The sequence below is a fragment of the Lampetra fluviatilis genome, chromosome 61 (assembly GCF_964198595.1).
Source record: "Lampetra fluviatilis chromosome 61, kcLamFluv1.1, whole genome shotgun sequence".
In the NCBI taxonomy this organism is placed as follows: domain Eukaryota; kingdom Metazoa; phylum Chordata; class Hyperoartia; order Petromyzontiformes; family Petromyzontidae; genus Lampetra; species Lampetra fluviatilis.
Genome location: NC_136335.1, coordinates 1869824 through 1895834, shown reverse-complemented (window position 1 = coordinate 1895834; position 26011 = coordinate 1869824). Strand labels below are relative to the sequence as shown.

At 44.4% G+C, this 26011-nt stretch overlaps 1 protein-coding gene across 1 annotated transcript in view; it reads left to right on the top strand.

Moving 5' to 3' along the window:
• LOC144951288 (N(G),N(G)-dimethylarginine dimethylaminohydrolase 1-like) overlaps positions 1-26011 on the top strand; it is a 47823-nt gene that overhangs the window by 15579 nt on the left and 6233 nt on the right. The window contains 1 exon segment of the mRNA XM_078881476.1: positions 19484-19583. Coding sequence (XP_078737602.1) covers positions 19484-19583 — 100 coding nt within the window.

Below are 26011 nucleotides of genomic sequence, written 5' to 3'. Positions count from 1 at the left end.
CTTTACCGAAATAACCAAGAATATGAATCCCTGCAGTCGCGATAGCTTTAAATCGAAACATGTTGTACTCTTTGGTTTTTTCGGTAAAGTCACGTCGGTAAAAAAATTAAAGAAATTAAATCACACACACTTTAGCGGTGTGCTTTCGCTAAGTTGTCCCTACCTGAAGAAGGACGCTTGTGTTGCGCCCGAAACGTCGTGATTTAATTTATTTTAATTTTTTACCTACGTGACTTTACCGAAAAATCCAAAGAGTATGAATCCTTGCAGTCACGAAAACTTCAAATCTAGAATTAATACGTTGTGTTTGTGAAAGCGATTAAGTGTCCTTTGATGGACAGGTGGTTAGGCGGACAAACTTAAACTTAATCTTTTCTGTGCATAACAATACATTAACTAGCGTACTCACTCGCTTGATAGCAGCAACGAACTACAAATGATGTAGACAACCTGGCCTTTTGTGCATTATAAAGTGTCAATTATATATGGCATCAACATTTAGCAAATTTGTTGCTCCGCTCATGTGCGATGAAGAAGGACCATTGCCTAAAGCGCTGCCTACATATATTTTTTTCTTTTCAGGCCGCGGTGTTATTGATAAAAGTGTTTGAGTTGTTTTTTGTTAATTGTGCTTGTGCGCCACTGCCAACCCGGCATCGCCATATAAATGTGCACACATTGAGTTCACATGCCAGTGTTTCACCCACCTGGCCATTTGCTCTAGTTTATCAGTGATGGTAGCCCCTCTGCTGGATTTCAGGGGGGCAGTCCTCCTGATGTTTGGACCAAAGGCTGTCTCGATGCCTTTGTAGGTGGCACGGATATTGCCAGTGTCAGAGGCGCGTGGGATCCTACTGCTGAGATTCAGCCAGTAGTTGTTGGCGCAGCGTCTGGCGGTCGTTTGAGCTGCACTGCGGGCAACTTTCAGAGCCCTTGATGATCCTGCATTTGGGGCGTGCTCGTATTTCATGAGCATCGTCTGCTTGGCTGGGTTCCAATGAATCCAGGGGTTCCTCAAACCAGTGTGTTCTGCTTTGTCTGCTTGCCAAAGGTGTTGATGGCTGCATTGAAGATGGCGTCTCTGATGTACGCCCACTTTTGTCTCCACGGTTCCATCTGGTGTCATGTAGGGACTGCTCAAGGTTGTGTTGGAATGCTTAAGTGAGCTCTGGGAGGGAGGTCTTGGCAGAGTTGATGTGTGGGTAGCGCTTTTGATTGAGGTGTATCTTTTTGGGGTGCAGTCTGACGTTGCTGGATACCGATGAGTGATCGGTGTCACAGACTGCACGGTGGTGGCTGCGTGAGATGAGTACTGAGTTGAGGAAGGCTCGTCTGGTGATTGCGAAGTCCAGTCGGTGCCAATTGAAGGACCTTGGATGGCTTCGTGACACTTTATGGCAGAGTTTTGTGAGAATGAATGAGTTTGTGATACCGACATTTGTGGTATGAGCAAAGCTCCAGTAGCCTTTGGCCGCTGGCGTTCAGTTTTTTACGACGCTGCGATGGCCAAGGCAAGCGGGCCACGCGTCATGGCCAGCCCCCAACCCTTGCGTTGAAGGCTCCCAACAGGAACACGTGCTCAGAGCTGGGGATTTTGCTGTATGATGTTGTGAAGCTCCTCAAAGAACTGGTCATGAATCTCCGGAGGTGAGTAGTGTTGGGGCACAGACGCTCAGGACGTTTACATGGCCAGAAGCGGTGAGCAGTCTCATGATCAGAATCCGCTTGAAGTCTGCAGTTGATGGTTCTATCATCTCAAGGAGTGTGTTTTTGACGGCGAATCCAACACCATATTGCCTTGGTTTATTCGCTTGTTTGCCTTGCCAGGTATAAAATATTCTTCACTCTCTCGTAGTGAGTCACTGTTAGCAAACCGGGTCTCACCTGCCATGCTGCAATATCCACATGGGAGTCTAGCCGGGTCCCATGTCGATAAATGCGGTCTTGCGGATGTCCTCAATCTGCAATAGATCTTCGGAGAGACCAGGACACATTGTGCGTGCATTACAGTTTGAAGGGCTGGTACCTTATTTACTTTTGTCTTGCTTTTGTCGGGTGCGGGTGTTGCAGCAGCCTACTTGTTTGGTGATAAACCATGAGCTACAAGCACCCACTGGAGCAGTTGAGCCGTGGTGGTTCAACTGCTCCAGTGGGACACGCGTATGGCAGGTTCGTAACGCCCTGAGGTAGTTTGTTACGCAATAGCTCACAAACTACCCGCTACAACAGGTACAGTAATGTGTACCGCTAAACTACAGTGCTTTTCAAAACCTTAAGTGTTTTTTTTTTCAATACAAATTACGCTTTTTTAATCAATATAAAATTCCAAGTTTCTCATTTTACAATTTTTGGGGTTTGTAAGACCAAAGTTTTCGTGCGGTATTTCAATGTAACATTGCAGTTAAAGTGTGAGGCTCTAGTAAAAAAAAAGGCAGGGGTGGTCAGTCGAATATCCTCCAGCCAGGCTGTCTAGCATGCCTGCTAGAGGAGGCCCTTCAGTTCGCATTGGCATGACCATGCAATTGTAGTGTTGCATCTTTACCTTCTTAGCATGGGCAGGAACCCGTGATGACCTCTCCACTGCCGAGTAAATTAATCCTGCTGTTCATTTACTAAACAGAGCCACGTTTATTTCTGCTCACTTGGAGATGAGATGTCAGCAACATCGGCTTACAGAGTTCAAATATCAGACGTGTTATGCAGACTGCTTGCCTGCAAAAAATGTTTCTAGATTGCTGATGGGAGCCAGACATGAAAGTGGCAAGTTTACTGAATTACCCATTATGTCTGGTCCACGCAACTTTCAGAAGCTAATGATTTATGATCCCAATACATGCATCAAAACACCCGCAGCATCATTTGTGACACATAGCCATTGCATGACAAATATTTCGAGTGCCTGTGTAATTCAGGAGCACCGTACCTCTGATGTGTACCGAGAGCCATGTCCCCATGCACCTCAACCAATCTGGTTTATGAGTATTATTGCATCGCATGCAAACAAAGCACTGTGTGGCCTTCCGCTACATTGGAGAAACCAGTAAATGTCTAGGTGATTTACATTTGCCCGACGTTTTCTGGCACCTTGCCAGCCAGATTTATCTAAGCCAGTGGCTAAGAGTGGTGGTCGTAGCTCCAGTGACATGCGGGTACGTGGCCTTGTCTTGAATTTCTGGTGGCAATGAGATTATAAAAATTAACCCGTAAAAACAAAGTTTTTCACTATAAATCCTTTATATGCGTGGCGGCTAGAGTCCTCTCGTCCTCTGGCTTGAGATGGCTGCCACCTATGGGTCAGATGATTGCCTGCCACCATTAAGTAATTGGTAATTCAATATTTAAAAATATTTCCCTAAACAATGTAAAATTTTGGAAAAAAATTTTCACGAAAATTAATTGTCACGCACAACGAGTCTGTGTGCAAAATGTCAGCACGATTGGATCACGGGAAGTGGGTTAAAAAACGACCGAAAGATTTGCATGGTCCTAAGCAAGCAAGCAAGTGAACTTAATATAAAGGATTTAAAAATGAAACAGACTTGTTCTTCACCTGAGGACGGCTGCTTGCGTTGTGGCCGAAACGTCGTGAGAATTATTTTACTATGTTTTATTTTAATTATTTTATTATTTCCCTTCTACGTGACTTTACCGAAAGAACCAAGATGATGAATCCCTGCAGTCACGAAAGCTTTAAATCTAAATGATGTAGATGCTCACCCCGAGCCCTCATTACTTTGATAGTGCAGCATTGTCTTTGAGCTGTACGCCTTTTGGCGTCCTCTGGTCGAGCACCAATTGGGTCGAGGCTCAAAAGAAAGCCGTCCCTTGGTGTGGACCAATCAGTTTCAAGGATAATGCATATATTAAATTTCGATTTAAAGCTTTTGTGACTGCAAATGACGCTGTCTTCCCGACAGACCTGTTCTTCACCTGAGGACGGCTACTTGCGTTGTGGTCGAAACGTCGTGAGAATTGTATTTTATTATGTTTTATTATTATTTTATTATTTCCCTTCTACGTGACTTTACCGAAAGAACCAAGAAAATGCATATATTATCATAGTGTGTTTTTGTTTGCATTTTGACTGCAAGTATTGTGGTTAATGCAGACATGAATCCTTGTAAAAAGGTTTCAGTTTTGTTGCCAGAAAAAAAGGGAAAACCCCTATTATTATGAACTTTCTCCAGTTTTTAGTTTTTTGTATGTGGCGTTAACACCGGTTGGAACCTACATTTGTTTACGTAACACATTTTCATTTTCGGTCAACTTTGGACAGCAAGGGCAAACGTAAAGCCGGATTCCTACACGATGCTTGAAAGTCTTCTTGGTTCTTTCGGTAAAGTCACGTAGAATTGAAATAATAAAATAATAAAAATAAAACATAATAAAATAATTCTCACGACGTTTCGGCCACAACGCAAGTATCCGTCCTCAGGTGGAGAACAGGTCTGTCGAGGAGGGTCTGTCGAGGAGACAGAGACCTGTTCTCCACCTGAGGACGGCTACTTGCGTTGTGGCCGAAACGTCGTGAGAATGATTTTATTATGTTTTATTTTTATTATTTTATTATTTCAATTCTACGTGACTTTACCGAAAGAACCAAGAAGATGAATCCCTGCAGTCACGAAAGCTTTAAATCGAAAGATGCTTGAAAGGTTCAGGAAATTGAAAATATTTTCAAATCCCTTCTTAGATAGCTTCTCTAATCATATTGAAATGAGAATTGAGCACGGCAATAACATCTACAAGTGCATTATGCTAATTAATCCTATTAAAAGCTGAATTGAGCCCAGAGAATTGTCACCTAAATGCATTACACTCCTTCAAATCCTATTAAAATTGGAATTGTGGCCATGAATGCATCCCGAAGTGTGAATTATGTATACACTGGTAATCGGGAAACATTTATAATTGAATACTTATGAGACCCACCCCATGGTATATAATTATTTATTAAAGTGCCGTCTCCAAATCTTATCCACTCCACCTTGCTGGCCTCTCGCTGTGATGAAGGGCCAATTCCCCAAAACGTCACCTATGAATGACACGTACTTTTTAAAGGCAATGTTATTGATGAACTTGTTGGCTATTTTAGAAACGTAACGGCAATATTTAAGGATCTATGACCTGGTTGAGACTCGGCTCTGGGAATACCGGGTTCAGGATCTGAGTCTTGAGATTTGGCTCCAGGAGAGACCGGGTTTCAGGTTTAGAATCTTGAGACGGGAGACGTGGTTTCAGGATCAATGTCTGGAGACTTAGCTCCAGGAGACCGGGTTTCAGGATCGGAGTGTCGATACTTTGTCCCTAGAGAACCAATTCAGGATGAGTGTCTTGGGATCGGTCTCCAGGGTTTTCGGGGATGAATAAGCATACATGTCTGGTTTATTGAATTAAGTCACTCATCTCTCGTTTTTGTTTGGAGCTGATCTACTAAAATCTAAGTTTCAAAGCACAGAGGCGTCGTTGTGGATTTAAAAGTCTATCGCTCAAACAGTCTGCAATGCAGACGTTTTTGCAGACATCCAATACGCTCTCACTGCAGCCGTAGCCACCGATAAAATGCATTTCAACTCGTCCCTATTTTCATGGTGGGTGCAAGTCAAACATACCATGTACCCATTGCAATGCAGCACGCACCATTGTTTGCAGCTGGGTGGGGTTTTACGACTCATTAAGTGATACATCCCCACCCCACCCCCGGCAAAGACATGGTGCATTCCCGCCATTAGCGCCACAGATCAATACAGATCCATAAAGGCCGTTTCCTCTGGCAGGGATGTTGCTGCATTAATTGTTGGCTGTACCATTCCCAAGTGTGGAGGGTTGAGGAGGGTTGGGGAGTGCGCGTGCGTGTGTGTGTGCACTATCAGCCACACCCTGAAAAATGCGGCATTGCTTTTTTTTGCTGCCTGTCACGTGAGGTAAAAGTCCCATTGTCCCTTGTTTAACCAGGTGAAAGGCCACTGAGATTGAATCGCTTGCGTCTGGCAGCCTTTATTCCATCGGTTGAGTGCCCGTGGAGATTAATTAACTATTGTAATTGACTCTTTTATTTAACCATTCGGTTGAACCCACCAGAAACTATTTTCTTATTGACAAGATGTGTCTGAGTAACTTGTTACTTTAGAACGGTGTGTATTTTTTGTATATAAACACACACACACACAAAAACCTCATACCGCCGTCATGGTTATCACGGTCTTATTTTAGAAACAAATCGTTAACATGCGAGCCTGTGGGGCAGTCGCTCTTCAGAGTAAAGAAGGATGGCTGGGAGAATGACTGGCTTAAGGTTGGGGAGAGCTAAGATATTAACCGAATTATTTCTGGAGAGCACACCTTTAAAATGTTGTTCTTTGGAAACCCTGGAAATTGTTGAAGACTGTTGACCCTGAAGACTGTTTTGAAATTTGCATATTCAACAGCTTTTTAAAAAAAAATGAGTTAACTCTCCATTAGCCCGCAGGCGAATTGAACGGGTTGCGGATTAACCGTGGCTTGCGATTATTACTTTCTTATTTCTTTGTGTCTTTCTCCCCGTGGTCACGTAGATTTTTCTCCCGGGTCATCCGGTTTTTTCCCCTTCACGTTTAGGAATTAATGTCACACGTTTAGAGTAATTTGGCTGCTTTAAATTTCCACACAAGCCACTTCGTTGAACTGTCATTTCTCGCCAGGTCGCTTGTGAAAAATTAACCCGTAAAAACAAAGTTTTTCACTATAAATCCTTTATATGCGTGGCGGCTAGAGTCCTCTCATCCTCTGGCTTGAGATGGCTGCCACCTATGGGTCAGATGATTGTCTGCCACCATTAAGCAATTGGTAATTAAATATTTAAAAAAATTTCCCTAAACAGTGTAAAATTTTGGAAAAAATTTTTCAGGAAAATTAATTATCATGCACAACGAGTCTGTGCAAAATGTCAGCTCGATTGGATCACGGGAAGTGGGTTAAAAAACGACCGAAAGATTTGCACGGTCGTAAGCAAGCAAGCAAGCACGCAAGCAAGCAAGTGCACTTAATATAAAGGATTTAAAAAGAGCGGAATAGCTCAATGGGCCTTACTGGTAAAATATAAATAGTTTGGTTTTAAAAGTGTTATGTGTTATCAGCATGTTGGCTTTATCTGGGCCACCATGCCCCCCAGTACCCCAGATAATCAATACCTCCCGACTGTGATTTGAAAGTTATTCTCAAGTGTCTGCGACTGCATTAACACAAAATTGCATACAATTTGGCACCGCGCATAATTTATAAAAATTCCAGCTCCGATGATTAAAAAAAGATCAAATGGAGTGTTTTTTTTGCCTACTCAACATTACGATCAGTGGCAGGGTGAATGGGAACGTGCTGTTGGAGGACCGGATGATACACGAAGGGTTCTCTGTGGGCTGCTCTCTAACACGAAGGGGTTGTTACTGGTCTACGAGAGTTCTGAACGAGTCCTTTATCTCGTGGTCACCCAAGACCCAATAGCAACAACTGGCGCAAAAAGACTGAGAACATTTTAAACGTTCCTCATCGGAGCAGATGGCACATTTTTGGTAATCTGCAGAAATTGCCGTGCGACTGTAGCAGGAATCGAACCCCCTCAAGTCTTTACAAACGACCAAGTGTCGTTAAGTGCTTTGCCCCTTTAGGGTCACCCATCCACCTAATCAATGCAAGGATCGAACCATTTTACTGTGGGGGGGGGGCATGGAGTTTGTTAGTCCTGGAACAGATAAGCCTTACGCCTGTCTGTGATGTTTCAATGGAAATGCAACTCAAAAAGCAAAACAACTATTGCAGACCATTGGAACCTCATTTGCCAGTAAAAAATATGATAATTGTTTTTTTACCCTTCTATCTGGCAACAAAACTAACACCTTTTTTACAAGGAGTCATGTTTGCATAGACCACAATACCTGCAATCATAATGCAAACATACATTATCAGAGTTATGTTTTTTGTTTGCATTATGGCTGCAGGTATTGTGGTCTATGCAAACATGACTCCTTGTAAAAAATGTGTCAGTTTTGTTGCCAGATAGAAGGGTAATAAAACAATTATCAACTATTGCAGAGTTTCATGATCTTGGGGCTTTCTGAAAGCTATCCCAACGTAACTTTGATTCGTCATTCATGAGGGGGGGGGGGGGTGAAAGCGAAATTATCAGTCACATGCATCGGTAGCCGTCGTGATATCACTTGGACTGCAGCACCAATGCAGTGGCCTTAATACACTGCGTGCATCACTGAACTCCCTAACCAATGATTTTAAGTATTTTTTTTTATCATTACCAATTCATAAGATGACATCTTTACGGTTAGTTTGTGTTGTTGCTTCTTCCTACTAAACAATAACCATTAAGCAAAATCACTCGCCTATCTGATTTGCCCTGGGTGGGAAAAAAAATAGTATCATGCACAAGTCACCCTTTTTATTACACGCTTTTATTTAACTCACTCCGTCTGTTGTCGTATCCTTAAAAAAGATTGTAATTTAATTTTTACCCACTTCCCAATGTGCTATCAACTGCAAACTTGGTATACGTATGTCATATTGATGACAAGACTATATTCTATCATAAATATATATTTGTAAACATTTTACACGCTTTTATTTAACTCACTGTCTGTTGTCGTATCCTCAATACTTGTAACTCAATTTTAGCCCACTTCCCAATGTTGTATCGACTGCAAACATGGTATACGTATGTCATACTGATGACAATACTATATTCTATCATTTAAAAAATCTATATTTTTTTACATAATGTTTTTATGTTATGTTTCGGCTTGGGTCTAATTGTCCATGGTCAACTGACGTTGGCTGTAATTGGCCACGGTCCCTTACGTTATGGCAAGCCTCGGGGCCACTTTCTGGAGTCGTGGAGTTCTGCCATTACTAGTACGGCACATTTCATAAAAGCGTGTTTTAAAAAAAAGTTTTTTACAATTTTACTTATTTTCAAGCAAAATTTTGAACATCACCACAATCGCTTTAAATGCACATTTTATGTAATAATCAGATCTCGGGGGTAGCCACGGTCGGTTATGTCTTTCACAAGTGCCGACGATGCATCCCGCAACCCGCCAGGAATCCGGTTTATCGTCCCACAGACAATTGAGAGTTACAGCCGTATTATCATTATTTAGGGTTGAGTCGCACCACATGCAAACGTTGCGTTTCGAATGAGAGAAAACGAGGCAAGAGCAGAGGTCGCAAACGGGTTTTGATTCCTTACCCGTACCCGGTCGCACCAGGGTCGCAAACGGGTACCCGTACCCGGCCGTACCCTACCCGTACCCTACCCCCTCGGGTACGGGTAGGGTACGGGTATCGGGTACCCGATTGCGACCTCTGGGATGAAGCCATGTTGCAGGCGCGGGTGGGTTGATTCTAGGAACTTGAATTGTGAGAAGAGACAAGACGTTGGGAAATGAGTGACAAACGGTGACTCACCAGTGACTCACGGCCTACCCGTACCCGGCCGCACCAGGGTCGCAAACGGGTAGCCGGGTAGGGTACGGGTATCGGGTACCTGATTGCGACCTCTGGGCGAGAGTAAACTATCGTGATAAGCAGGATGACGCCAACGGGATTGTACTCGTCAAAGAAAAAAAAGTAATGGATCGATAAAGTCGGCATTGTGATACTTAAGTACTCTAATCGTAAAGCATCAATGAATTACAAAGTTAATCATTAAATACCTCATGAGGAGCCAGTTGAAACTGCAATTGGCAAATGTTATAAATTCCCCCCCCCGCCCACCTTTGTTAAAAAACTAATAATTTTTTAATTATAATTATAATTGTTTTTCACCAGAGGTCACGTGGAGTGTTCTTTTTTATTTGTGCAGTGTCCTATAAAAAAAGCTCTTCGTTTCAGTACCGCCCCTCCCGAATTACCACGGTTGGCTACGTACGGTGCGAATTAAGTTCTACACACAAACATAATACTGGTAGGAACCTCCTGGTTACACCAGCCCACAGGGAATTATTGTGTCCGTCGTGCAGGGAGGGGCTGGGTGGGGAGGGAGGGTGGGGAGGGGCTGGTCACCCGATGGTGCCCTTATAAAACTCAACGTTTAACCTACTCACGCCGGCTTGTGCCCGCCCTCACAGTCGGGCATATTTGCGGAATACACCACGCCGCCGTTGACCCTGGCCATTGACCGAGCAACCCAACGTTCCTACCAGCTCCCTCCGCAGGAATGTGTTTGGGTGCAATTAGATCAGCCAGGTCGCATGTTGTGTGGAGGGGGAAGTATGGGTGTTGCCATCTTTTCCGAAACGTACTGGCCAGTGTGGGGGCCGTCCATAAATGACGTCACGCACCTGGGGGAGGGGGGGTCAGACATTTGTGACGATGTGTGACGAGAGGGGGTTGAGAAATGTGACGTCACATCAAAATGTGCAACTTTAAATAAATATAGACAACACGTTCTACTTCATTAAATAGACGTTTTAATAAATGCTTTCTCCTACAACATCAGAGTGCAGCGCCACATTAAATACGCACTACAATGACATTCAGACTGTCTTCTCGACAGACCTGTTCTTCACCTGAGGACGGCTGCTTGCGTTGTGGCCGAAACGTCGTGAGAATGATTTTATTATGTTTTATTTTTATTTTATTTTTTCCATTCTACGTGACTTTACCGAAAGAACCAAGAAGATGAATCCCTGCAGTCACGAAAGCTTTAAATCGAAAAATAAAGGTGGTTGTTTTTGGTTAGATCGCGTAAGTGTAAATGTGTCCATATTCTTTGGTTCTTTCGGTAAAGTCACGTAGGTATAAAATAAAGAATCAAAGAGTATGGATCCCTGCAATCACGAAAGCCTCAAATCAAGATTTGTAAATGTGTCGTTAATGACACATTTTAAACTCGCCCGATCTAACCCTAGAAAACATTTTATTACGAATATAATACCCGTCGCGAAAGCCTACGTGTCAAACGTACTCAAAACGTTTTTAAAACTAATCTAGAAAACGTTCCGTGGTTTTGCAATACAGGGAAATGGTTGCTGCAATCGTAAAGCGAGTCATTGTGGCACTAAAGTGGGTTACTAATCGTAAAGTTGAAGCCCTGGGTAATAATCACTGTCATGCATGCGGTGATGCTCGAATAATGATGATGCATCATAGCTTTATTTCTTTAAAAAAAATGTTCTGCTTTTCCGTTTTATTTTAAGACCTGTGCAGTTCCGGATAAATTGCCACTTCCATTTGCGAGTTTGTCATGATGACATGGTTTTATGTGTGTGGGGGGGGGTGTAGCGGTTAGAGCGCTGCGTTACGAACCCGGCCACATGGGTTCGATTCCCGCTCACGGCCACCAACACCGGTGACAATTATTCGAACCGGTCTTGGGCCTCCCCTAGGTCGACTCTGGTGCTATGTATAAACATCACCACTGGGGAGACAAAGGCGGTCGCGCGTGATGTTGGCCACTCACCCCCTCGTGTGCCGTGCGGATCTTCATAGGTGTGCTAACAGCACTTGCCCCAACAGTCGTGTTAAAGGCTTTTGGAGGTGTATGCGAACAAGCGTGTGTGGATGCCCGAGTCTGGGTGTGTATGTCTGTTGAACTTCTTTCGCACCGTACGTAGCCAATCGTGCTATAATGGCAAGGTGCGGGAATGGTGGTGGTTGTAGCGGTTAGCGGGGACGGTGGTTGTTGCAATACGAACTCGCCAACCATCGGTAACACCCGGTTTATTCCACAAGGTCCACTCAGTCTTAAATTAGTGGTGCACAGTAAACCTCAAGCCTGTGGAGACATAGAAAGCCGGGCGTTATTCTGGCCACAGCGCAGCCCCTTCGGGGTTTTGGGTTAGATCGCGTTATTTATAAATGTGTCGCAACCCTCCACCACCCGGCACGGCCAATCGGTAAAAAACAGATGCTGGATGCAATTTTCAGCGAAACGTCGTACCCAAATTGACAATGTTATGGATCCACTTTTCAACACACCGTGGGCTAAAGCAGTGAACTATTTGTCTTTTGTCAACGTGACACTTTTTTTACTGATTGGCCGTGTCGGGTGGTGGGAGGGTTTGCGACACATTTATAAATTACGCGATCTAACCTAAAAACCTTTCTAGATTTGAAGTTTTGGTGACTGCAAGGATCCATACTCTTTGGGTTTTTTTGGTAAAGTCACGTAGGTATAAAAGAAAACAAATAAATTAAATCACGACGTTTCGGAGGCAACACAAGCTTCTGTCTTCAGATGGAACCGTCACAAGGTCGTGTTCCTTAGAGCTCTCTTCACTTGATACAGTAATTTTGCTGTGACGGTTCCACCTGAAGACGGAAGCTTGTGTTGCCTCCGAAACGTCATGATTTAATTTAGTTGTTTTCTTTTTTAACCTACGTGATTTTACCTAAAAACCTTTATTATGAATACCCAGATTGTCTCTGACCACCGTGTGTATTACGAGTGGCAACTGGCACCCGTGCTTTGCCTGGTTCTCTTAGGTCAACTTGGCCTAAAATGCATAATACTTGATGGAGCGGTATTAATCATGGGCATCAACGCTGGCGAGATGACGATTATCTTGGGCTCTCACCTGCCTAATTTATGGGAGTGAGTACAGTGCCTCCGCCGTTATTAAAATCTAACAAAAGCGCCTATGACACGGATGATTGTAGACTTGTTGAATATCCTGTTTTATTTTAATTGTTTCCTTAGCGTAATTACACCTCCTGTGACTCTAATTGAGGTGCATGACACTGCCGAAATAATTTTGTGTTTTAAGTGTTTCTGTTAGGATATCGCACGCATTGAGATGTTGTGAATTTTATCGTCATGCACAAGGTCCAACATAGACCTAGGTGTTGTCACAAGTAACTCGGCATCGTTTAATACATCTGAATCTAGATTTGAAGCTTTCGTGACTGCAAGGGTTCATACTGTTTGGTTTTTTCGGTAAAGTCTCGTAGGTAAAAAGAAAAGAAAAGAAGATAAAAAAGAGCGAAATAAATAAGAAAATACAAAAAAATGTATTAATAAAAAATATTTTTTTTAAATATTTATTTTATTTTTTACCTAAGTGACTTTACCGAAAAAACCAAAGAGTATACATTTGAATCTACTGATGAGACCCAGGAGGTCAAAACCGAGTGCAGAGATTTCTTGCTTAAACAAACGTTTCTGGGTAGTATTGGTCTGGACCATCCAATAGGTTAAATTATTCAAACACGTGCATTTAATTTAATATGTAGAGATCCATTATGGAGTTCCGCTTGTATTTGATACGCTACGAAGAAGGACCATAGCCCGAAACGTCGGCGATGATTTTTATTTTAAGGCCACGGTGTTATTGACGATTGTGTTGACTTTTTGTTTTTAGAATACCAAAATTAGATATTGTGCCCATTTACTACTATAATTAGCCAAGAATGTTTGTTTGTGTGTAACGTGCGTGACGTCACTCAACATTTCACACCCCCCGTCATGAATATTCATGAGCGGGTGGATTTTTACACTCGCGTAGAAAAAGGTCGAGCGGAAATATAATTTTTTCGCAAATTCGCTTTAAGTTTGACATTTCTTTATTGAAAGTGAATCTAATAAATAATTATACGAGACTCGGGATTTCCTCGGCCGACAAGATTCGGAGCAGCTACTCGTAATTCTTTGTTTTTGAGAGCCGCAATCTCTACGCCGGGGAACCTCTGAGTGCTTCGCACGCGATAAGCAACTTGCATCCACATCTCAAGGGCACCCCCAGTGGCAGCTGTTACTGTGTGGCTCTGCACCTGGCCTGCAAGTTTCGCGTTAATGTACCAGTAGGTGGCGATGCTGATGAATGTAATCCCAATCGAGTAATTTTCAGGTTTTTTTTTGTGGCAAATATGCAGCAGTACACAATGGCGTGCTCGTTAAAGTGTGAGTCTTGTGTGTTTGTCGACAGTGTTGTGTAGCGGTTAGCGCGCCGCGCACCGAAACCTGGAGTCCCGAGTTCGATTCCCTCTCACGGACAACGCCAGCGACGATTATTTGAACCGGTCCTGGGCCTCCCCTAGGTTGACTCTGCCTCAATTGAGTACCTGGTGCTCTGTGTAAACATCGCCACTAGGGAGATGAAGGCGGCCGAACGTGGTGCTGGCCAACCCACAGAGGTCGCAAACGGGTTTTGATTCCTTACCCGTACCCGTACCCGGCCGCACCAGGGTCGCAAACGGGTACCCGGCCGGGTACGGGTAGCCGGGTATCGGGTAGGGTACGGGTATCGGGTACCCGGTTGCGACCTCTGCCAACCCACCACCCTCTTGTGTGCCATTCCGGCCTTCGTAGGTGCTCACTAACAGCACTTGCCCCTACAGGCTGTTAAGGCTATACGGGACATCTTTGTCTTTGTTTATACAGTATGCCCTTCAAATACCTGGCTAATTCAGGGAAGGGGTGTCCTGGTTTATCCGTTTTCTGAACTGAACCCCGTTATTTACATGACGACCAACGTGTTTGCCCATTTACATATTATGTTTTTTGATATTTACTTTTATAAATGGGGAAAAATACACAGTACATATCAAGGTCGTAGCCATAGAGTCAACATTGGGGGGGACCAAATCTTCCAGAGCGTCTGGGGGTCCCCCCCCCAGAAAAAAAAACTAAATTTGAAAACGAATTTCCCGCCTAAAATATAAAAACATTCACTCACACATAGGATGGACTTTTTATTCATATTTTACAATAATGTCTAATAGTGTATTGTATTACATTGCTCTGTTTTTTTTCTTTTTTTACCTTTTCTTGTTTAACCACAATAAACAAAAACAGAAATCTATTTTATAGAAATACAGTATATTGGGGGGGACATTTTGAGCATATTTGAATATTGGGGGAGATGTGTCCCACTCATATATTTTACACATAAATATATAAACGTACAAAAACACTGAACCCAACACAAATGATTTGTCACGGCCTGGCAGGAGATCATCATCCAGCAGTGGATTTCAAAATTGCAGCGCTTGTGCAATAGTGACTTGCCCCAACAGTTTTATACAAGGCTACACTGGAGTCTTGTACTTGTCTCCGTGTGCTTGTCGTGGGAATGCTAAGTGCAGTGGTTAAATGCATTGCACTAAAACACCCACCACCGCCTGCTACCCGAGTTCGATTTCCGCTCAGATAGAAAATAGAATCCGATCCTCTGCCTCTCCAAGGATGACTTGGCCGTAACGGAGTATCGGTTTAGTGCATAACCATCAGCACTGGGGAGACAAAGGCGGCTGGGCATGGTGGTGGCCACACCACCGTCATGCTGTGTGCCATGCTCGTCTTCAGAGGTGCTTGCTAACAGCACTTGACCCAATGGTCTGTGTAAGCTACACCGAGGGTCTTTTGTATTTGGTGCGTGTGTGTGGTTAGAGGACTGTTTGGTGTGCTTGTGCGAGGTAGATTGAGCGGTTGAGAACGAGAGCGAAAGGAATATAATTCGAGAGGTGGGGAAGGGGGAAGGGAGGGAGGAGAAATGTTAGAGGTTGTGTGAGGAGAGAGAGAGGGACGGGCCAGATAGATGAGGAGGGGACGAGGAAGAAGGGGGGGAGAATTAATAAATAACAAAATAATTGTGTTGTCGGCATTTTAAAAAAAGTGTGGTTACGCAAGAGAGCATAATTTTTAAAAAATCTGTTCGTTTCAGTCTCGTATTGATTCTCATTTTGTCTTGGAAAAGTGGCTTCAAATCTGGCCTCCTGGAGGCGAGTCGCAATTAGGGGTCGGCACGGTTTGGCTCAAACCACCAAACCGCGGTTTGAACCGAACCAAATCGGTTTGGTTTGGCTCTGTTTGAACTGGTTCGGTTTGGTTTGGGGCTACGAAAACCGACTCGGTTTGGCTCGGACAGGGTGGAACCGGCTCAAACTAGTTTGGTTCAAGCCAACTTAAGAGGTTTGGTTTAGCTTAGTTTGGTTTGGTTTTGGTTTGGTTTGGTTCAGTCGTCGCTGGTTTGGTTTGGATTGCTCAATTTGAAACCAGTTTGAGTCGGTTCAAACCGTGCCGACCCCTAGTCGCAATCGAAACGCCAAATTATAAAAACCCATTTCCTGTACAGATTAATTATGAGTATTTTGCGAGGTTCTTCATTGGGACATTGGGAATACAGTATCGGCGTTTGAATTGCATTTTTCTTACGTTAATGTTTATACTTTGGGGATGCATATTTGATACGTGCCAATTCCTATGCACAGTACTGCATGTACTGTATGTTGAACTTCTTTTGCACCGTACATACAATACAGTGCTCTATTGTTTTAATCTTCTTCTTCGGCTTAGTTTTTCGTCTTTGAACGTTTGATTTCCACTTTTCAGTCCCATGTGTTTTTAATTTAAATGTTTAATTTTAACCTCAATCTTCAGCTCCTGTTTTTACTGCAAAGTTTTCTCCTTTTGTTTTTATTTTGTTTGCTGTGCTCTCGACGATGTCTTGGCACGGCACCACGGTTAACCCAGCATTCCACCCCTACAGGATTCATAACTGACTATACCATAGCAATGTGTAATTTCCACCACTGATTAAGGCTGCCAACACATTCTGCCTGATATTTTTTTCGGTAAAGTCACCGAAAAAACCTAAGAATATGAATCCTTGCAGTCACGAAAGCTTCACATTCTGCCTGCTCTTGTTTGAGCTCGGATACGCTTGGACTTTTAATCAGGAAATCTTCATGATATGTACAACTCTTTTTGCTGGATGTATGCATGTGTGTATGTTGAACTTCTTTCGCACCATACGTAGCCATCCCTGCTAATCAGAGGTGCAGTGTTGAGTCTATGGGCAGTGTTGAGTCTGCCGGTAGTGTGAGTCTATGGGCAGTGTTGAGTATGGGCAGTGTGAGTCTATGGGCAGTGTTGAGTCTATGGGCAGTGTTGAGTCTATGGGCAGTGTTGAGTCTATGGGCAGTTTTGAGTCTATGGGCAGTGTTGAGTCTATGGGCAGTGTTATTCTATGGCCAGTGTGAGTCTATGGGCAGTGTTGAGTCTATGGGCAGTGTTGAGTCTATGGGCAGTGTTAGTCTATGGGCAGTGTTGAGTCTATGGGGCAGTGTTAGTCTATGGGCAGTGTTGAGTCTATGGGCAGTGTTGAGTCTATGGGGCAGTGTTGAATCTATGGGCAGTGTTGAGTCTATGGGCAGTGTTGAGTCTATGGGCAGTGTTGAGTCTATGGGCAGTGTTGAGTCTATGGGGCAGTGTTAGTCTATGGGCAGTGTTGAGTCTATGGGCAGTGTTGAGTCTATGGGGCAGTGTTAGTCTATGGGCAGTGTTGAGTCTATGGGGCAGTGTTGAGTCTGCCGGTAGTGTTGAGTCTCGTCTATGGGGAGTGTTGAGTCTATGGGCAGTGTGTATGTTGGTTGAACTTCTTTTGTACCGTACGTAGCCAACCATGCTAATCAAATGAGAGCCCCCCCCACGCCATGTGGGTGATCTATTTATTTGAGCATGGAAACTATGACTTTGAAGAATTTGCAGGTAACTTTCAGCATTGGGATATTTGGCACTAATACCAGTTACATTGTGTATACAGTAAAACCTTGGATTGCGAGTAACTTGGTCTGCGAGTGTTTTGCAAGACGAGCAAAATTTTTAAATAAATATTAATTTGATAAACGAGCGAGGTTTTGCAATACGAGTAGTACATGTATACGCTTTGTCTGCCGAGCGTCACGTGATCACAACTGATATAAGAGTTCTTTGATCTACGAGTGCTTTGGATTACAAACACTTTTCCGGAACGAATTATGCTCGCAATCCAAGGTTTTAATGTATATATTTGTAGCTATTGGAGGAAGCCCCATGCAGAACAGGGGGGAGAACATACAAACTCCACACAGAATTGGCACCCGAGTCTGGAATCAAACCCAGGCAATTGTTGCTGCAAGGCACGAGTGTTACCACTGCGCCCACCCACCCACCCTCTCCTCCTACCCATGTTGATCGAAATGTTTGTGGCTTTTCAGCATGTCCGGTAAAAAAAATGTGTGGTAGGAAACGGGCAAGCCACTTTCCATATCAGCCTCAGACCCCACTGTAAATCGGCACTGACCTTCCCATGAATATTGCAGTGCCATTTGCATCGGTGACCGGGCTGAGAAATGTCAATTCGCTTGCGGGCAATAATAATCTGGGTTAAATTTCGATTTAATAGAATTGTAATGTATTACTTACTGTTAGTAGCTCAGCTTATTGGAGAGTATATTTAGTATACTGATGATACTATTCCTTCCCTTTATTAAAGCTGCTAATCCTGCATAATGCACGGGCATAATATGACTTTGAAACCCCCCGCCCACCTCCTACGCATTTCACAAGTAGTGACTAATCCCATATCTGCATTTCCCATAAATATGCTAAATTCCTCTTGATATGCAAATTATTTTGTCAAGGCGCTCTTCCCCCTCCAACCCAGCTTAAATATGCGCTCCAAGCCTGGGGTGTTTCATTCAGACGCTGTCTTCCCGACAGACCTGTTCTTCACCTGAGGACGGCTGCTTGCGTTGTGGCCGAAATGTCGTGAGAATAATTTTATAAAGTTTTATTTGTATTATTTTATTATTTCCCTTCTACGTGACTTTACCGAAAGAACCAAGAAGATGAATCTGGGTTAATCTAAAAAGAAAGCTGCCTGGGGAATTAAACCCGGCATTCTTGTGATTCTATTGGCCATATTTGTTGGAACAGATGGACGTACCCACGCTTTATCTCAACAAATTGCTACCCGCCAATCAGCCAATTTGGTGTGGAATTGAAGAAATATGCACCGTTGTTTCAACTGCTGTGCCAGGAACACGGATTTGAACTTTTGCAACCTTTAGCTTTCAAGTTGCTTGTGCTAATAATTGTTACACTACAGCAGCTCCATAGTAATACTGAACTGGTTAGATAATGATTCATTCACAGAAATTCCCAAGAATTGAACTGCCTCTGCGTATAAACGTAGCCGCAGAAATGAGCCCCAAGTTACAGGGCACAGGCACTGACTGTGGCATTAAACGAAAATTATGGCTGGAGTCTGTAAATTCAGTGTTTCAGACATGGGCATGAATTCAAATGAAGAGAGAAGCAAGGGGGAGTGGGGGTGTGTGTATGTCAAAGTAGCGGAGGTGCTCGTGTGTGTGTATAGGTGCATGGTTGTGTGTGCATTGAGTGTAGTGTGTGTGGGGAGCGGTAGTGTAGTGGATAGCGTGCTGCGCTACAAACCCTACGACTCGATTCATTCGATTCCCGCTCGCGGCCAACACCAGTGACGGTTATCTGAACCGATCCTGGGCCTCCCCTAGGTCAACTCGGCCTCAAAGGAGTATTTGGTGCGATGTGTAAAAACATTGCCACGGTGGGAGACATAGGCGGCCGGGCGTGGTGCTGGCCACCCACCCCCTCTCACGTGCTGTGCCGGCCTTCATAGGTGCTCGCTAACGATACTTGCCTCAACAATCTGTGAAGGCTACATGGCGGGGGATCTTTGTCTTTGTCTCTGTGTAGGTGGAGGCTGTGAAGGGCGTTGTGGAGGAGCTGAAGATGCGCATCGTAGAGATGACGGACGAGAGCGCTTGTCTCGACGGAGGAGATGTCCTCTTCACCGGTAACCACTTCACTGTCGTCAATGCACTGGGATGGGGTGGGGCACCACGGTTGCTAGGAGATGTTAACTACCTCGCCTGGTGTACAGGAGGTCGTGGGTTCTATCCCGACCCTGACGCCTGCTGCTGTATATTTGGAGTTTGCGTGTCTCTCTATCTCATCATCATCATCATCATCACGGTGGCTAGGAGATGTTAACTACCTCGCCTGGTATACAGGAAGTCGTGGGTTCGATCCCGACCCTGACGCTTGCTGCTGTATATTTGGAGTTTTCGTATCTCTCTCATCATCATCACGGAGGCTAGGAGATGTTAACTACCTCGCCTGGTGTACAGGATGTCGTGGGTTCTATCCCGACCCTGACGCCTGCTGCTATATATTTGGAGTTTGCGTGTCTCTCTCTCTCTCTCATCATCATCACGGTGGCTAGGAGATGTTGACTACCTCGCATGGTATGCAGGAGGTCATGGGTTTGATCACTACCCTGACGCCTGCTGTATATTTGGAGTTTGCGTCTCTCTCTCTCTCATCATCACGGTGGCTAGGAGATGTTAACTACCTCGCCTGGTGTACAGGAGGTCGTGTGTTCGATCCCGACCCTGACGTCTGCTGCTGTATATTTGGAGTTTTCGTGTTCTCCTTGTGGTCGCGTGGCTTTTTCTCCCAGGTGCTTCAGTTTTTACCTCTGCATAACAAAAAAACACATGCACTTTGAGTGTTTGTCTGCGACAAATCTACTGAGCTATCAGTTGTGGCCAGGTCGCTTCTGAAATGGAGCTATGTAGCTTAGTGGGCCTTATCTGGTAAAATAAACAGTTTAGTTTATTTCCATTTTGTTAGCAACGCCCACGTTATTCCCATTTTTAAAATCAAATCATTGGGCCTAGATACCACATTTTATGATACAAAAACAGTTTATTTAACATTTTGGATTTATCTAAATGTTACGTCACAGCAAGTGTGACGTCACTGAATGCCATGTGATATGTAGCATGTACACATCGGCATTGCATTCTTAGAAACATTCATACAAACAGGGGTACAAGTTCAAGTGCAGACCTTTTTCAATCCGCTGCTGGATGAGGGCTGACCCACCTCACGCGAGGTCGTGGGTGATTATTTGACGTTACCGCACCACGTTGCCCAGTGCTGCTTGATCAAAGAAAGGGGTTTCCAGGCCTGGTGAAGATATCACTCGATAATTGTTTTTTTACCCTTCTATCTGGCAACAAAACTGACACCTTTTTACAAGGAGTCATGTTTGCATAGACCGCAATACCTGCAGTCATAATACAAACAAAAGAACATAACTCTGATAATGTGCACTGTCCTTGAAGTTGATTGGTCCACACTTCAAGGACAGTGCACATTATCAGAGTTATGTTCTTTTGTTTGTATTATGACTGCAGGTATTGCGGTCTATGCAAACATGACTCCTTGTAAAAAGGTGTCAGTTTTGTTGCCAGATAGAAGGGTAAAAAACCAATTATCATATTTTTACTGGCAAATGAGGTTCCCATAGTGAAGATATCACTCGTCACTAATCGTTAACCGCGCCAGGCTAGGTGTACACCTTAAGAGGCCGCGTGCAATTTTTTTTGTCGAAGGCAGGCTTGGCTGTCTGGCAGAAGAAGGTCAAGGAACAGAGACCCCAGGTGTTATGAGATAATTGACTTGAGATGACTGGCAGATGCAGCACCTGCGGTCCCAACTAAAACACCGATTTATATGTAGACAAAGACAAAGATCTGCCGTATAGCCTTAACAGACTGTTGGGGCAAGTGCTGTTAGCGAGCACCTATGAAGGCCGGCACGGCACACGAGGGGGTGGGTGGCCAACACCACACCCGGCCGCCTTTGTCTCCCCAGTGGCGATGTTTACACAGCGCACCAGGTACTAATTTGAAGCTGAGTCGACCTAGGAGAGGCCCAAATAATAGTCACTGGTGTTGGCCGTGAGTGGTAATCAAACTCGGGTCACCGGGTTCGTAGCGCAGCGCGCGATCCGCTACACTACCGATCTGCGTGTGTAAAGACAAACGGACACACACACACACACTACCCACTGCTTTATTACTTCAATAAAATTGCTCGCATTACACTTGTATACATTACACATTTGATTGCGATGATGCAATTCAACTTAAAATAGTCTAAAACAGGTTTGTTGCTACATTCTGCACAGTTTCCAAGCAAAACTGTATACACGGGCTTGTGTAAAATAATAGCAGTGGCATGCGCAGGTAGAACATTAAAGTCTATTGCACATTTAGGAATTTAGACGCGGGGCGTTTAATGTTAGGCGTCGGCGGTGATTACCCATAGCCGGAGCAGAAAAGGTGAAGCATGCATTTGGACTTGAATTTTTGGGGGGCGGGGTGGGGGAGTGTGAGCTCCGGATAGAAGGTAAGGGCGCAGGCCTGCAATTAACTTGCTCTGGATCTGAATTCAGAATCTAAGCAGTGGGGATGCCGCTTTCGCGCTCTGACATACGTACGTACGTATGTTGAACTTCTTTCGCACTGTACGTAGCCAAACGTACTAATCGGACAGATCTTCTTGGTTCTTTCGGTAAAGTCACGTAGAAGGGAAGTAATAAAATAATAAAAATAAAACATAATAAAATAATTCTCACGACGTTTCGGCCACAACGCAAGCAGCCGAAACGTCGTGAGAATTATTTTTATTATGTTATATTTTTATTATTTTATTACTTCCCTTCTACGTGACTTTACCGAAAGAACCAAGAAGATGAATCCCTGCAGTCACGAAAGCTTTAAATCGAAATTTAATCGGACACATTTGTACCCCTCCCCCCACCACTCATCATGATGCCTATTGAGCGCTTTGTTGAGCAGGAACGACCCAGGCAGTATTTCAAGAATGTAAAGTTGTATTGATCAAAACCAGTCCTTACGTTTTATGAGGCATGCAATTCGTATATGCTGTGTACGTCAGGGGTTCACGGACACCCTGCGGCCACTGTAGATTCTACATTCATCATAAGAGCACAACTTTATATTTTCAATTTAATTTAATCAAGATTGCGTCGTCGTCAAATATCGGCGAAGGGAGCGAATCGTTACATCCCAAATAATCTTATTCTGAGTCCCTTTTTCCGGCCCGATCCGTTTTTTTTTTTCGCTGCCAGTCTAATCGCCGGACTTTCTCCCCTCGTCGCTGTCCGTCACCGACACCGTCACGTCCAGTGTTTTGACGCCTGACGCCCACTCGGATCGTGGTCTTCATCTTTTCCCCATGCACCTCCCCCCAGCGTTCTCTCCATGATCACGCTCTGGTAGCCGGTCCACCAGTCTTTGTGTCGCATGTCGGCAGTATTGACGGTTTCCTGTACTAGGCCTGACTTGGTAGTCTTGTTTATTTGTATATGTATATTGTTGCCGGGGCTTCCGTCTTCATCGCATTATCCTTCATAAAAACACACATTTTTGAGTCTTCTGCCCTAAATAAAAGAACGCTTTTCCTAGCATCTTTAGCGGGGGATTATAATCGTCAACTCAATTTTCGATTTAAAGCTTTCGTGACTGCAGGGATTCATCTTCTTGGTTCTTTCGGTAAAGTCACGTAGAATGGAAATAATAAAATAATAAAATAAAACATCATAAAATAATTATCACGACGTTTCGGCCACAACGCAAGCAGCCGTCCTCAGGTGAAGACCAGGTCTGTCGGGGAGACAGACCTACGTGACTTTACCGAAAGAACCAAGAAGACGTCAACTCAATGTTTAAATTGACTGGGGGGAAAATTGATGTCTAGCTCAGTGGCAGAGCGTGAGTGGCTTGCAATCCGAATGTTGAGTTCACATCTTGATGGCGGTTGACGCGGCCCATGATCCATCTTTGATCAATAAAATAATAACACTTAATGAGGTTGAGAGTGTGGTTGTCCTATGCACAGACTCTCCCCCCACCATCGGAATGTGGAATCCTCACCACGGGCCAAGGGCTGTAAATCTGAGATGAGCACAGCCTGAATGCTCAGTTGACTTTTTGAGAATTAACCAATTCAGTACCCAAACTTTGAAGAAGAACTAAAGAATGGCAAATTACATTGAAAATGTGCCAAGACTTCTGTAAGAACACGACCGCACACAAAGCTTCAGAGAAAAAGCATCGTGATCAAGAGCACGTTTTCGTGGGGGGTGGGGTGTGGTCGTATTTTCCTTTTTTTTTGGACCCGTCAAATGAAGCCTTCGAAAAATCTCCATGACCTTTCTCGCCAATTCTTTCGCGTTGTTAAAATATAAGCTCGCAAATCGCTCGCCCTAAACCTCCCAGTTTGAGTGGCTTCTGTCTGTACAGCGCTTTAATCTGCGACCCACCGATTTACGATCCTTCTAACGTGCGCAAGGTGCTATCACATTTCATTTCGTTGGCAAGCCGTCGAGAAATTTAGAAACTCTGCATTATATTTTTAGGTCGCTTTGCTATTAGATGGAACGTGCGAGTGTGCGCACACATTCCTGCCCTGCCTAATACAGAAGCCAACACCTCCTCCTTGAGCACAGACGACACGATGCCACTGCGTGTCAGAATCCCAATCCCGATCGAGACTCAGCTCCAGGTGATTTTCGTTAAACTTCCACTCGGTGGTTGATTCAGGTCATCATCATTCCTCCTCAATTTAACACGTAGGCTTTCACGACCAATATTATTCGTAATAAAGGTTTTTGGGTTAGATCGCGTTATTAAATGTGTCGTAACCCTCCACCACCCGACACGGCCAATCAGTAAAAAGTGTGTCACGTTTACAAAGGACAAAATAATTCACTCCGTTAGCCCACCGGTGTGTTTGAAGAGCGAATCAACATCGCCCGATTTAAAGCTGGATGTAATTACCAGCGAAACGTCGGACTCAAATTTTAAATGATGTTGATTTGCCCTTCAACACACCGGTGGGCTAAAGAAGTGAATTATTTTGTCAACGTGACACTTTTTTTACTGTTTGGCCGTGTCGGGTGGTGGAGGGTTACGACACATTTATAAATAACGCGATCTAACCCAAAAACCTTTATTATCATTCCTCCTGCATCAGTAAAGGGTGAGTACCACTTTGTAGGACATCAACAGTGGATGTCTTATGGAATGGACTAATCCCCTGTACCGCATGAATTTAGAATCCCCAACCATGGGAGGGTGATCTTCGTTTGAGCAGGGAGATCCTTTTTGACTTTAAATGACCGCAGTGGTTAAGGTTTTTGGTTCACCACACCTGGCCGAGCCAAGGTAAAGATTCCGTTTTGACTTCAGCAAACCATCAGCTGCATGCCTGAGCACGCTTGGAATCGCACTTGGGAGGCGGGAAGAAGAACGCGTGGATTCGGCGAACATTTTGACTTCAGAAAGGTTAGCGGGACTTGGGCTGAAGCGGTTGGTGGCCGATGGTCGTGAGCTTTAACGGAGACGGAGCGACATGAATCGGCTTGTGCATGGGAGTCAAAATGGATTGTTAAGTTTCGGGATTGTGAGAGGTCAGAATCAGAATATCGATGTATGACTGGAATGTGATTGAAGATCTCTGTCACACATCCAGTGGGGGCTACGAGTTGGAGGCTTTCATCGAGCAGTGGATAAATCATGACGAAATGATGAGGCTTATGATGATGAAGCATCGACCGAGGCGCGTCAGTCACTTTGAGAAGAAGAAAATAATCATGTGAAATGGAACACTTTTTTTATGCTGTAGTTATATAAAAAAGCGTCTTTCGAATGCAAATGTACCCGTGGTCACACACACACACAAACACGCGCACGTTAAAGGGCAGCTATTTGAAACATCCCTGGATTTGCGGGATCGTGTGAATTGGGCCGGCGTTTGCAGTGGCAGCTAAAAAAAAAAACTTCACACCTACTGGCCCCGGGGGTGCTCGTGCTCAAAAAGCACTTCATTTTACTTTATTTTTTTTGTGTTAAAAGCGGCCCCTCCTTTTCGGCCGCCCGGGTGTCGCTGTGGCCAGGAATGCTTCAACTCGGCAATCGGAACGGTCGCGAGTGAAATTTCCCAGAGGTCAAGTTGCTACTCGTCATCTTCAGCAAATCACGAGCGGTCGGTTGTCGGCTCCGTCACTCCTGTATCGCTACTGCTGCGGTGGCTGTCCCTGTGAACTTCAATCGGTGTATCCGCCACACATGTTGAGGACTCGGTCTGATCAAGCCGACTGTATCGCCTCCTCCACACTGTTCACACGGCACACTGCAGGTTGTAACAACGCACTGACTCGCCCACTGATTTGCTCACTCGCCCACTCGCCCACACTCCATGTCGCAACTACAGCGCTCGCTCGTTCGCTCGCTCATTCACTCGCTAACCCACACACTGAGTCACTCACTCGCCCACTCGCCAACCCGCTCGCTGCACCGCAGGTTACAGCGCTTCTCTCTCCGCTTCTTACACTGCCCTGCCTCG